This window comes from Sinocyclocheilus grahami, unplaced genomic scaffold, assembly GCF_001515645.1.
Source record: "Sinocyclocheilus grahami isolate Dianchi unplaced genomic scaffold, SAMN03320097.WGS_v1.1 scaffold951.1, whole genome shotgun sequence".
In the NCBI taxonomy this organism is placed as follows: domain Eukaryota; kingdom Metazoa; phylum Chordata; class Actinopteri; order Cypriniformes; family Cyprinidae; genus Sinocyclocheilus; species Sinocyclocheilus grahami.
The window spans coordinates 62087-73640 of record NW_015506130.1 but is presented as its reverse complement, the minus strand read 5'-3'; the positions used below and the strand labels follow the sequence as shown (position 1 = coordinate 73640).

Here is an 11554-nt window from a genome sequence, read left to right as displayed (position 1 = left end):
GGAACGGAGCGAGGCCGGTGGAGTAATTGCGAATGCGCGACACCTGCGCCACTCACCGGTCTCGAGTCTCACGGAGGAGCTCCGGAAGGATACAAAGGAGGAGTGATGACAGGGAAAGACGAGAGAGGACCAGGCCTGGAGTTTATTTTGTGTTTTGGTTTTGTTTGTGCGCGGCAGTCGTCCGCGAGGGGCTGTCGCGCTATTTTGTGTTTATTTTATTATTAAAGTTTTCTTGGAGTGTTCGCCGGTTCCTGCCTCCTTCTTCCCGACTTATGAACTTTGTTACACCCCTTTTTATATGATGTAAAGTCTCAGGTGTCCCCAGAATGTGTCTGTGAAGTTTCAGCTCAAAATACCCCACAGATCAAACTATACCATGCCCAAAATGACCCTTTTTGGGTTTGAGCAGAAACACGCTGTTTTCGTGTCTCTCTTTAAATGCAAATGAGCTCCTGCTCCACGCCCTGATCCCGGCGAAGAGGGCGGAGCCATTACAGTCCTGCTTCGGATAATCCAGTAACAAAACTGAGTGTTAGTCACACAGCGAATAGAACTCTTGAAGATGGATCAATAGGGCCTTTCGCACCGCAGGAACCTTTTCATAGTACCAGAACTAATTGTGGAACTACCCACTTTTTGCCGTTTTCGCACCGCCGGAACTGGGAGCGATTTTAGTACCGGACTGCCTTTTTCCGAGAACCAAATTAGCTCCTACTCCGGAGCAGGGTCTAACCAGCACAACTGGTACTAATCGTGACACTTTATATTTTGGGGATAGTTCCAAATGTGTTTGTTAGCACGCTGTATGGCTAATGTGGCTAAAGTTACTCTGATTGTATTCACAGAGACCAGAGCTAACTTAAGTTGTTATTTATTTTTAAGAAGCAATCAATGTGCGTTTTTTTTAATTATACAGATGGAGAGCGTTTTCGGGTTAAAAATAAAAATAACAACATAGCTCTGGTCTCTGTGAATACAGTAAGATACAACCTGCTAACAAGCACATACAGAAAGGTTTGCAAACATTCGCAAAATATAGAATCAACTTTTGTGCAAGTCCTTTAATGGCCCTTGTTTGCGAAGTTTGTGATAATTTGCACAAACATATACGAATTTAGCAATTTTCTCAAGTTTGGACACATTCCCTTCAAGAATACAATGAATCTACTGCGTCCTCAGTGGCCGGGAGTTTATAAAAGTGAAATTGGCGTAATAGGTCCCCTTTAAGGCATGCTGTTAACACAATTAAATAATGTAAATTGTGCTAATTTTTGTGTCCATTTCATTTTCAATATTTTAATAAATATGACCGAGACATATTTGAATAATCTTCACCATCATACTGTCATCCCTCAAAATAAAAATAAATAAATAAAATCTTGTTTGCAGTTGCATTTTTAATATCAGCAATGTGTTAAAACATTCTGGTGTAGGCATGCATTTACTGCACAATACTGCCACCTGGGTGACAACTCTCCCTTGAGAATTACAAAACATCAACTGAACTCAACACAAGGGACAACAAATACATTTTATGTATGCTGTTTTACAAATCAAAAACACTTTGGTAGAATGAAAATGATACAAAACTAAGGCATATGGTGGCACTATATAGCTGCTTTGACACAATCTGTATTGTATAAAGCGCTAGGCTATATAAATAAAGGTGACTTGACTATATTATGTCAGCACTTTTATCTAATGGCAAAAAATATCCTTCATTTTATGCAGATTTAAAAAAAAAAAAAGGAAAAAATAAATAAAAAGGTCCACACTGAAGCTTTGGCATTCACATCACTATAACCTTTAACATGCAGACAAGACATAAGACCAGAACAGGAACTGACCTTCCGAACCCAAGACAGGTCTACTGTAAAAAAAAAAATCACTTCAAATGCACCAAAGCCATTTGTGAAGATTGTACTAGAGGACTACATGCAAAACACACAAAGGTCTGGTGATCTAAACGGCTCAAGTATTCAGTTTTAACCTTCTTAAAGCGACTAAAGATGTGTATTACCAGTGTCTTGGAATTCATACATGAAACACTGATTCAATGACACTTGTTTATGATGGCGATGTAACAGCAGTCTATTAAAAAAAAAAGGCCAAGACATGCTGATCTCAGTACATCAGACAAGTCACCTCCCACAAGGCAAGATCAGATCAGAAACATGTAATTGCCATGACCTCAAAAAAAAGTCACACACACTCATATTCTATCGCCACTGTCTAGTTGAGAGAGAATACTATGGGAACTAAGTCTACCTGATTTATCTTAGTGCACCTTGAGAGATCTTTTTTGCATATTATAGACATTATAGAAGAATCCATTTTCTTAAAATGCTTTTGTATATATGCTTAGAGCTTTGTTTCTGGCAAATGTTTTCTTTCAGTTTGCATGAAATAGAAACAGTGTACAATGCGAGCTTAAATGACAAATACTGTTGACTAATATTTGATAAATAAATCTAAATGTCTTTTTATAGTACATTGTTGGTTTATAAGAAAAGTGTGCGTACATTAAAAGACTAAGTTAAGGTAAGAAAAATGCCTTCTGCATTCTGTCTTCGACCAGAGAAGTCAAGTACTGTTTAAACTAAGCAAACCACAGCAAAAAAAGACTCCTTTAGAAATGCTTATTACGACATTTGAAGCTGGTACAACTAGTACATAAGAGGTATACTGAAATGCGGTTCCCTTTATCTGCCCAGGATCTACTACCAACAGCAGTCAAACAGAAAAACAGTAATGCAAAGAAAAACATGTAAATCTACCCGAGAACACATGCATAAGGATCCTGCTTTCCACAAGCTTTAGAATTATCGGAGTAAATATGCAGGAAGAAAAAAAAAAATACTACTAGTATAAATGTTTACATTAACTATTTTCCTATCATATATATATATATATATATATATATATATATATATATATATATATATATATATATATATATATACTTCAAATCATTGCAAAGTCCTATATACACATTAAAAAGTAAAATAAAAGGAATGTTAACGTTTCCAGTGCAAATTCTAATATCGGTATTTCCAGTGCAAAACATGTTGTACAGTACTTGACCTGCAAAAGCTTAATGGATTATGAAAGCAAATGTCAGTCAAATGCAGTGAAAGCATACAATGAAATTGCATCCCACTGTCTGTAAAATGAATCCCTGTCAGTTGTCTACTTTTATGATTTACATAAAATTCTAATCTTAGAAAATTAAGATAAAGAGTCTTAAAATTTTTACATGACATCTTTTTCATAATATACAATGTAAGGCATTAAAAGGTATTCATCCCTAGATTTTTCTCTTTTTTTGCATTAAAAGGCCATTAAGCACAAGTCCAGCTTTAAACATGAAATTGCAAGTACTCACCCATATAGACTACTATACATACTACAGGACAAAACACCTGGAGTCTTGCCTCTTAAGGAGTCAGATTACAATATTTGGCATTAAAGCAAAGAAGTCATCACTCTGCTTGCATTTGTTCCCTGATGTCTGAAGGCAGCGTCTCAAACAGCGTGTCTTCTACGAAAAGTCCACTGCACTTTAAAGTGCGACAATAGCCAAGTTCAGCTGGTAAGAACTCAAAGTGGTTACCCTTTAACTCCAAGTGAGTCAGTACACCTAGGAAAGAAATCTTTGGTGAGAGGACAGACAGCATGTTTCTGCCAAGCTTCAGAGTCTTGAGCTTCTTACAGAAGAAGAGCTCATCAGGAATATTTTCGATTTTGTTACAACTAACAGAGAAGTACTGAAGGCTTTGGAGAACGCCTATCTCCGGTGGGATAAAACGGATGTCATTGTTGGAAAGATCAAGGTAGCGCAGTTTGTTGCACAGGAACAAATGTGAAGGTAGGATCTCGATCTTGTTGTGGCTGAAGTAGAGGCGCTCCAAGCTGGTGAGTTTTTTTATGTGTTCTGGTATAAAAGCGATGCCGTTGTGCCAAAGCTTCAGACAGGTCAGCTTACGGAGGTGCTGGAAGCTGACAATCTCTTCAATGGTACGTAGATTGTTCTCTTTCAGATTCAATGTCTGCAGATTAGACAGGCTGAAAATGGCATGTGGTATGCGCTCAAGGTCACAGTGCACCAACTCAAGTTCTGTAAGATTCACCATCTTTTTCAGGTTGTTTAGCATGACCAGTTTGGTGCCATCATTGCAAATACAGAGGCGTTGTAGATGGCTGGCCACATCCACAATGGATTGAGGGATCTTGGTGAAGTTGCTCTTGAGTGTCAGTGACTTCAGCGCTTTGAGTTCTCGTAGAGAGTCTAGGGTCACATTCTTTGATGCATCAGAACTCAAAGAGCCAATCAGATGGAGTTCTTCCAAGTTTCGCAACACATACATCCACTGTGGAAGTTCACGACCATCATCAAACTTCACTCGCAACACCTTCAAGTTCTCCTTGAGGAAGGCGGTGGCTGCACTGTGGATCTTGAGCGAGCACTGGTAAAGCGAAAGCTCCTGGAGATCCTCTAGTTGGACAATGGCTGCTGGTATGGTAACATTATTAATAATCTCAAGCTTCAAAGACTGCAGCTCTGTCACCTCAAAGATGGTATCTGGGAGACCAGACAGCATGAAGAGTTGAAGTTCTAGCCTGTTATTGCTGTTGGTCTGCAACTTCTGCCGAAGCTTATCAGCTGTCCACTCGTGGTTGAGGTTGAGCTGTTTCAGCTTGTTTTCACTCACCTCTGAGAGAAACACTGCAAATCTCTTGGAATATAGGGGATCATACTGGTCAATCATGTGCAACATGAAAGCAAAGTCATTCTTTACATCTGGGATGTCATCAATTCCGGTCTCTTGCCTGACATATTCAAAAGAGTATTCCTTGAGAGAAATATAGAATAGCCAGTAGGATGTATAAAGGCATATAAGTCCGTAAACTCCAACAAAACACAAATAACAGTAGGAGAGCTTAGAGAACAAGTGGGCCATAGTATGATTGCAACAGAAGTACCGGTAGCCCGTCATGTCCTGCATGTTCTCAGTACAGGTAACATTGAACCTAACCTTTGACACCAGAGCACTGTTGTACGCAATTATAAGGATAAACTTGAGCACTTTTACAACAGTTTGACGGACATACATCATATATAATATATCACCCTCCTCCACATGCAGGCGGAATTTTTTGACCTTCTCAAACAAGGCCTTGGCTTGCTCTCCTTCCTTCTTGTCAAGGACACTTGCTGCTGGCTTGTCAACAACAATCTTTTCAGGAATGGATCTTAAAGACTGAGTCTTTTCCAGGTTGCTCTCGCCAATTGGAGTATCAAGGTTTGACCTACTGGTACTGTTCTTCTTCTTGTCCTTCTCCTCAGGATTCTCCCCAGATACTTCTGACAGTGCCCTCGTAGTCCATTGAGAGTCAAAACACTTGCCCAGGATGGATATAAAGTGCTCAATTTTAGAGCTGGAGCCAGGAAACTTGAACCAGAAATTGCTGCACACCATGAAAATTATGGTATGTATGAGAACCAGGTAAGGGAAGTACTTAGCATACCAATGCAGTGCCTTTTCGTAGCACATTTGGTTTATGTAATTATACTGCTGAATATCCAAGTTAGTCTTCAGTCCTTTCAACTCATGGACAGGCACTATTGATTCATGATTTGTAGAAGGAGGTGGGCACATCAGCTCTGTCTGGTTTGGCGAGAATGTCCTTTGAGGAAGGCATATGATTTTGTCTTGCATCACCTAAAAGGACAGAAGAGAGAAAGAGAAGAGACAGAAATTTGCATTAAAGTGTGGTAGGGGTACATATTTCCATGTACATTCTAACTATCTATTCTATCATTCTAACCAATCTACTATCCATTCTAATTATATTAAAGGGTCATATGATGCGATTTCAAATTTTCCTTTCTCTTTGGAGTGTTACAAGCTCTTGGTGCATAAAGAAGATCTGTAAAGTTGCAAAGACTAAAGTCTCAAATCCAAAGAGATATTCTTTGTAAAAGTTAAGAGTCACCCACACCTACCTAAAACGGCTCGTTCTAACACGCCCCCACATGTCTACGTCACGATGTGGGAAGATTTGCATAACGCTGCCCAAATGTTCACGCAAAGAAAGAAGGCATAACTTTTATTCTCGCTGTAGTATTGTTGCTGCCGCCATGTCGTGAAGGCGCTGTCCAGTCCAGCCCGGGGTCGTCACATGTGGTTGTCGCAAGCCCGCCGGCCGCCGCTCACTCTAGCCCGCCATGTGTGACGCGGTGCGTTTCGTTGTGAAACCAAAACTATTTTGTATGGCCTTCCAAAAGAGGACACGACTAGAAATCAATGGTTAAGTTGTATTTACAACACTGTTCCAGAACATTTCAACCCAAATATTCAAATGTGTGCAGCGCATTTTATGGAGTACTGTTTTCTGATCCTGGGAGAGTAGACTACAATGCCGGCTGTTCTGTCTCACAGACTGTCAGTATGTTTTCATATTTAAAGGATTTGCCACTGATGATTCAAACGCGAGTTTTGAGCAGTGCAGAGTAGCGCTTGTTATTTGTAATTTCTCCGATCACAAATGCAGACATGGTTTAATGTTTATGCGGCGCGATGCAACGCAACGTGTAAAAAGACAGTATAAGTCATTATAATCCGTAATTATGTTTTACCATTAATAATAATTAACATTATTATCCCACTGGATGCAACAAATGCCTCATTTATAATGGGTTTTAATGTTTTTGTCTCGTCGCTCCGGCCGGGACATGGCATCACAGTATGGTAAGGGGCGTAACATTTCCGTCACACGCTTGAGGTATTCGGCCAATCAAAGCACACCTCGCTTTTCAGACCGATGAGCTTTGTAAAAATTGACACGTTTCAGAAAGACGGGGCATAGAGGAGAAACAATAATGTACAGTATGTGGAAAATAATAAACATTTCATTACACCAAATACACAAAATAATGTTGTTTTTAGCAACATCATATGACCCCTTTAATATCCCCAAGTATGCAAGTAATTTTATCTGGATATAAAAGAATTAAAGATAAATGCTAATGAACCTCAAATGCAGAGAGCAAATAAATAAACCTCAAGAGTGTAAAAGACAGCAGACGAGGCCATTTTATGTACTGTCTGAATTACAATTCCACACCACCCATAGATTGCCAGGAACAGTGTAACACTATCTGACAAGGAGCATCTCTTTTGAGATAACTATTTTGGTCCTCTGACATCAGTGTTGTGACTCAGACAGGAAATGAGAAATCATTACACTGGCCATTTGAATTCAAGAGGGGGATGAATTACCTTTGGGTTAGCAGGAAAAGGTGCTCCATGACTACTCAACACACCAGGCAGAAAAAAAAAACTTTCACTAGAACTGAAAAGCAGTAAACAAAAGCATTCTGTATTTGATTCAAGATGTGTGCACTTCCCCCCTTTTCCTGCAAAACAGTTTTAGTTTGTCTGGTAATTACACCATGTGGTTTCTGTCTGGAAAGGTAATGAGAAACAAGAAAAATCAGCTAAAAAAGAGAGGGAAAAGATTGTGAGAGCTCTACACAGCACTATAGCGTAGCACAAACACAACAGGCTGGCTGCTGAGTAAAGCCTGCTAATGAAGCATCAGCTCTGAACATGGCATCTCTGCAGTAAAATGGATGTGAGGTGCAGCAGCCCCAAGTGCCTAATAAAATGTGCATTATGCACTACATGGCCACTCAAAGTGCCTCCAGTCAAACATGGTCATTTAGCAAAGAGAAGGCTATTTATTCCCCCTTCAGAACCACAGGACTATGCAATGACGTTAGTAAAAGCATTAATTAGGTCAATTAATACTGCCTTCACTGGGATCATCACGAACTTCCAACCGCAATTTACAAATTGCAATACATCATGCAACTGTGCCATTCTTTGATGCACACCTCCAGGGACAGTGGGGGATATTCCCACCCTAACAATGGGTTCCTGTTAATGTTTGTTGAGACTAAAAATAATTATGATCATCTACGAATTGAAACTCAAGGGCACGCGTGCTGCTTGAAGCTCCACCCACTAGTTTAGGAGGCCGAGTAGCTTTACTACAGGAGTCATTTTGTGTTTATAGAGGGGCCGCCATGAGGGGAAGGAGTAATCTTTTCGAGTGGGGTGAGTGGAATTTAGCTATTTTCTGTTAGCAAACTCCCACTTCTAAATGCAGTATGCACTGCCCAACAGTGGGCTGTTCATGCACAGAGGAAATCCCTCTATGGTGTGAAGTCATTCATTATTCCATTGCTGTGGATCAAGGAAGACTGTATGTCTTAGTACTTCTTAAGATGTTAGCTTTTCAGCACTAAAAATTCTTGAAAGACAATAGTGCTCTTTCGGTATGTGGATTAAGCAGAAGAATTGTAATATTTACCTGCAGAGTGCATCCAAACACACCTATCATGAGCATGACCACAGAGAGGTAGTCTGTGAACACATCCCACCATGGCTTCAGAACCCGGAACGCTGGCTGCTGTTCCGTGAACTGCCGGAATTCTGTCACTGGAATCATACTCCTGTAAAGGCACAATGAAGAATTATGAATTGGAAGAAATACATTAAATGCTGACAAAAAAAAAACAGCTCATATGCTAGCCTAGAGTTGTCACAATACCAAAATTTCAGTAGTTTTTGATAAATTCTTCAATTAATAACACATTTATTTTAAAGGCCAAGTAATAAAATGAAGACAAAAGAAACATTACACAATCATCACAATTTTGATTTCATTCTTGCATTCAAAATTAGTTATCCCAAAACTTTGCAGTTTGCAATGAAATTGGCTACAATGCATAACATTTCAAAAAACACACTGTAAACAAAAAAATCTGATGGTCTTCACAGGCCGAGCACACAACTAGCCTGCTGTGTGCATGAGAGCATTTGAAAGCCATGATATTTTATGGTACTTTTGACAACACTGCGCTAGACTAAATATAAATTGATGGGCATTTAAAATAAATAAGCTATGGTATGACAGTCTACCAGCATTATAGTATGCAGCATGTTGAAACATTTTTTGTTTAATACTATCCTCTTGTTCTGTACAAAATAAGTTAGTCCTTATAGCTGAACTGGAAGAGCATGATGGAAAGGACATGGGTTCAATTCCCAGAGAATGCATGGCCTGATGAATTTTATATCCCACATTTTCTGGACTAAAAAAAAAAAAACACTGGCAAATCCATAAACACAAATGTATTTAATGTTCTACATTTTTTTTTAATAGCCAAAGAATTATAACCTCAATAAGGAACATTTGTTTACACAGGAACAACACATTTGTATTTGAATATTTAAATGTGCATTTGACTGTGTGAAAATCACACCTCCACCTTATTATTATTATTATTATTATTATTAAATGGCTGCCTAGAATAGTGGTTGATTCTTGATTCAACTACTACATTCAGCAATAAAATATTTCTGAATAATGACCATTGTCCAGGGCAATGCTGTATAACTGGCTGGGGCTGCTCATTCATTAGCTATATATTATTTCCCTTCACAGTCTAAAGTAAACTAATGAAATAAATGTAAATTCAAATTCATGCATCTACCGGTATTTATTTGGCAAATATCCAGGTAATATGCTAAATAAAATAGTGCAAAACAAAAATCTTACTTTAAACTTTAGTGTGGGAACTGGGATATCAATACCTTGGTGTTTTATTGCAATAAATAAATGTCTTGAGGTACAATAACAAACGACCTATGAATCCTGAAAAACACCGAATTTAGGTCAACTTAAGTATTAAAAGCAACACTGTCATGAAGACCAGCATAATATGCCCTTACATTCTAATGATTCCTAATGTAGGCAGTCTGCCAGGCTTCCTCTAACCTCTATTGTGCTGCACTTTTTGCATGATATCATACACAAAGCATATTCCACTGGTCTTATTAATTATTGAGATTACTGCTGCATATGCTTCACTTTGCAGCAGTCAGCAGTCAAAAAAAGAGGTTTATATATATATATCCAGTATCCACATACAGTTTGTAATTTTATAAATATTTCTCAAGAAAAGAGACAACATCAAAGCTTGCATATTTAGGTGCAGTCTGCCTGTATTCAATGCAGAGAATGAGTAGCCACAACCATTATAAAAAAGAAACCCAGGGGTAAAAGAACTTCACTCTATATTATGCAACATGCTTCAACAGGCAGTTTTCTTCAGACAGTGCAAAATATTTGGACATTCGTGAACAGCTGCAGCAGTTCAAGTATCTGGAGCTCCTGATTCCCGGCTGATTTTGTTACAAGATATATAGTCCCCACGCGGGTTTGAAAATGCACACAAGTCCCTTTACACCTCCAGGAGCATAACAAAATTATAAAAACGAGTAATTGTTAAAAGATACATTTTCATGACATTTATTTTAAATACTGCACTATATTCAGACGTTACGAGACGGAAACTAATAAAATGTTGGCAGACTGAATGGGGGAAAAAATCCAAAGTGCACTGAATTCAATGAGGAACTGTCTTTAACTGAAAAATGAGTGTTTACGATTGTCATTTTGCATTATTGACACACTATTTTCCTAATTAATGCTGTTCAGTTGCTTTGACACAATCTGTATTGTTAAAAGCGCTATATAAATAAAGGTGACTTGACTTGACTTGACAGACAAGAAATAAGCAGTGCCGAGATGGATGGGGGGTAGGCTATATGTATGTTGCTGCCAGAACCGCTTTTTAATCTAATAGCTTTAGTATCCTAGAACTCAGCTAAGTAGAGATTTGTACCATCTCTTGGAGCAGCTCTTCCTGCCAGGAAATGGGGTGATTCTCAAATATAGTCGTGGAAAAAAAGCGTTGCACGTCTGGATCACATCCAGTCAGCAGGATAGAGATCACTTCTAGAAGGCTCGGCAAAAACATCAGATCGCTGTTTTGTAATGTTACGTGAAGACGATTTCCTCTTCTGCTAATAACGGACATCCAAATAAACAACATTCCCTCTCACAAGACAAAACAAAAACAATGCACGTTCACGCTTGCGATTTTTATTCCATTTTAAATTCGCACATTTGTTTCTCTCGTAGGCTACATTAAGTTACGTATATTAAATAGAGGCCTGTCTGTCTAATCACTTTGGATATAACTTACAGTAAATAATGTTAAATAAATATAAGCTAAACAAAAAAAAGAATCATAAAAACATTTAATCACTTTTACTGAAGCAAAATCTTAACTGATATTCTATTAGCAATATCGACACTTTCCCCGCTGTCCTCAATTTGCTTTCGTCTCAAGCATTTGTTTTAGTTCATTCATCAAATTCGCTCCACTAACACGTATTTAAAGCAATAACTGTACCACGTTTTCTTCCTGAGGGGGGTTGAAAAGTTAAACGCTGCCCGAGCGCGTTTCAACGACTATCCCACAATTACGCCATGAAGATGAAATTATTCAACATAAACATCTGCAGTGTTAACGTTTGGTTGCAAACGCCGATATCTCGAAGGAAACGGTGCCGGTTTTGACTCACCTTTAAATGGACTGAAGGCGCATTCTCCGTCTACAGCTGAAGATTCTAGC

General features: G+C 38.7%; 1 protein-coding gene across 1 annotated transcript; it reads right to left on the bottom strand.

The window, feature by feature from the left end:
• Nucleotides 1-3271: 3271 nt before the first annotated feature.
• LOC107564627 (volume-regulated anion channel subunit LRRC8C-like) lies at nt 3272-11554 on the bottom strand. The gene is made up of 3 exons (XM_016249756.1): nt 11505-11554; nt 8380-8521; nt 3272-5723 (listed from the first exon to the last, which is right to left on the bottom strand). The coding sequence occupies exons 2-3, from the start codon at nt 8515-8517 to the stop codon at nt 3483-3485; spliced, it is 2379 nt and encodes a 792-aa protein (XP_016105242.1). The 5' UTR covers nt 8518-8521; nt 11505-11554; the 3' UTR covers nt 3272-3482.

Bases quoted from the DNA above. Each gene is read 5' to 3' on its own strand.
- LOC107564627 (XM_016249756.1), bottom strand. From the start codon at position 8,517: ATGATTCCAGTGACAGAATTCCGGCAGTTCACGGAACAGCAGCCAGCG. The intron at 5,724-8,379 runs GTAAATATTACA...CTGTCCTTTTAG, and splicing joins TGTTTGGATGCACTCTGCAG to GTGATGCAAGACAAAATCAT.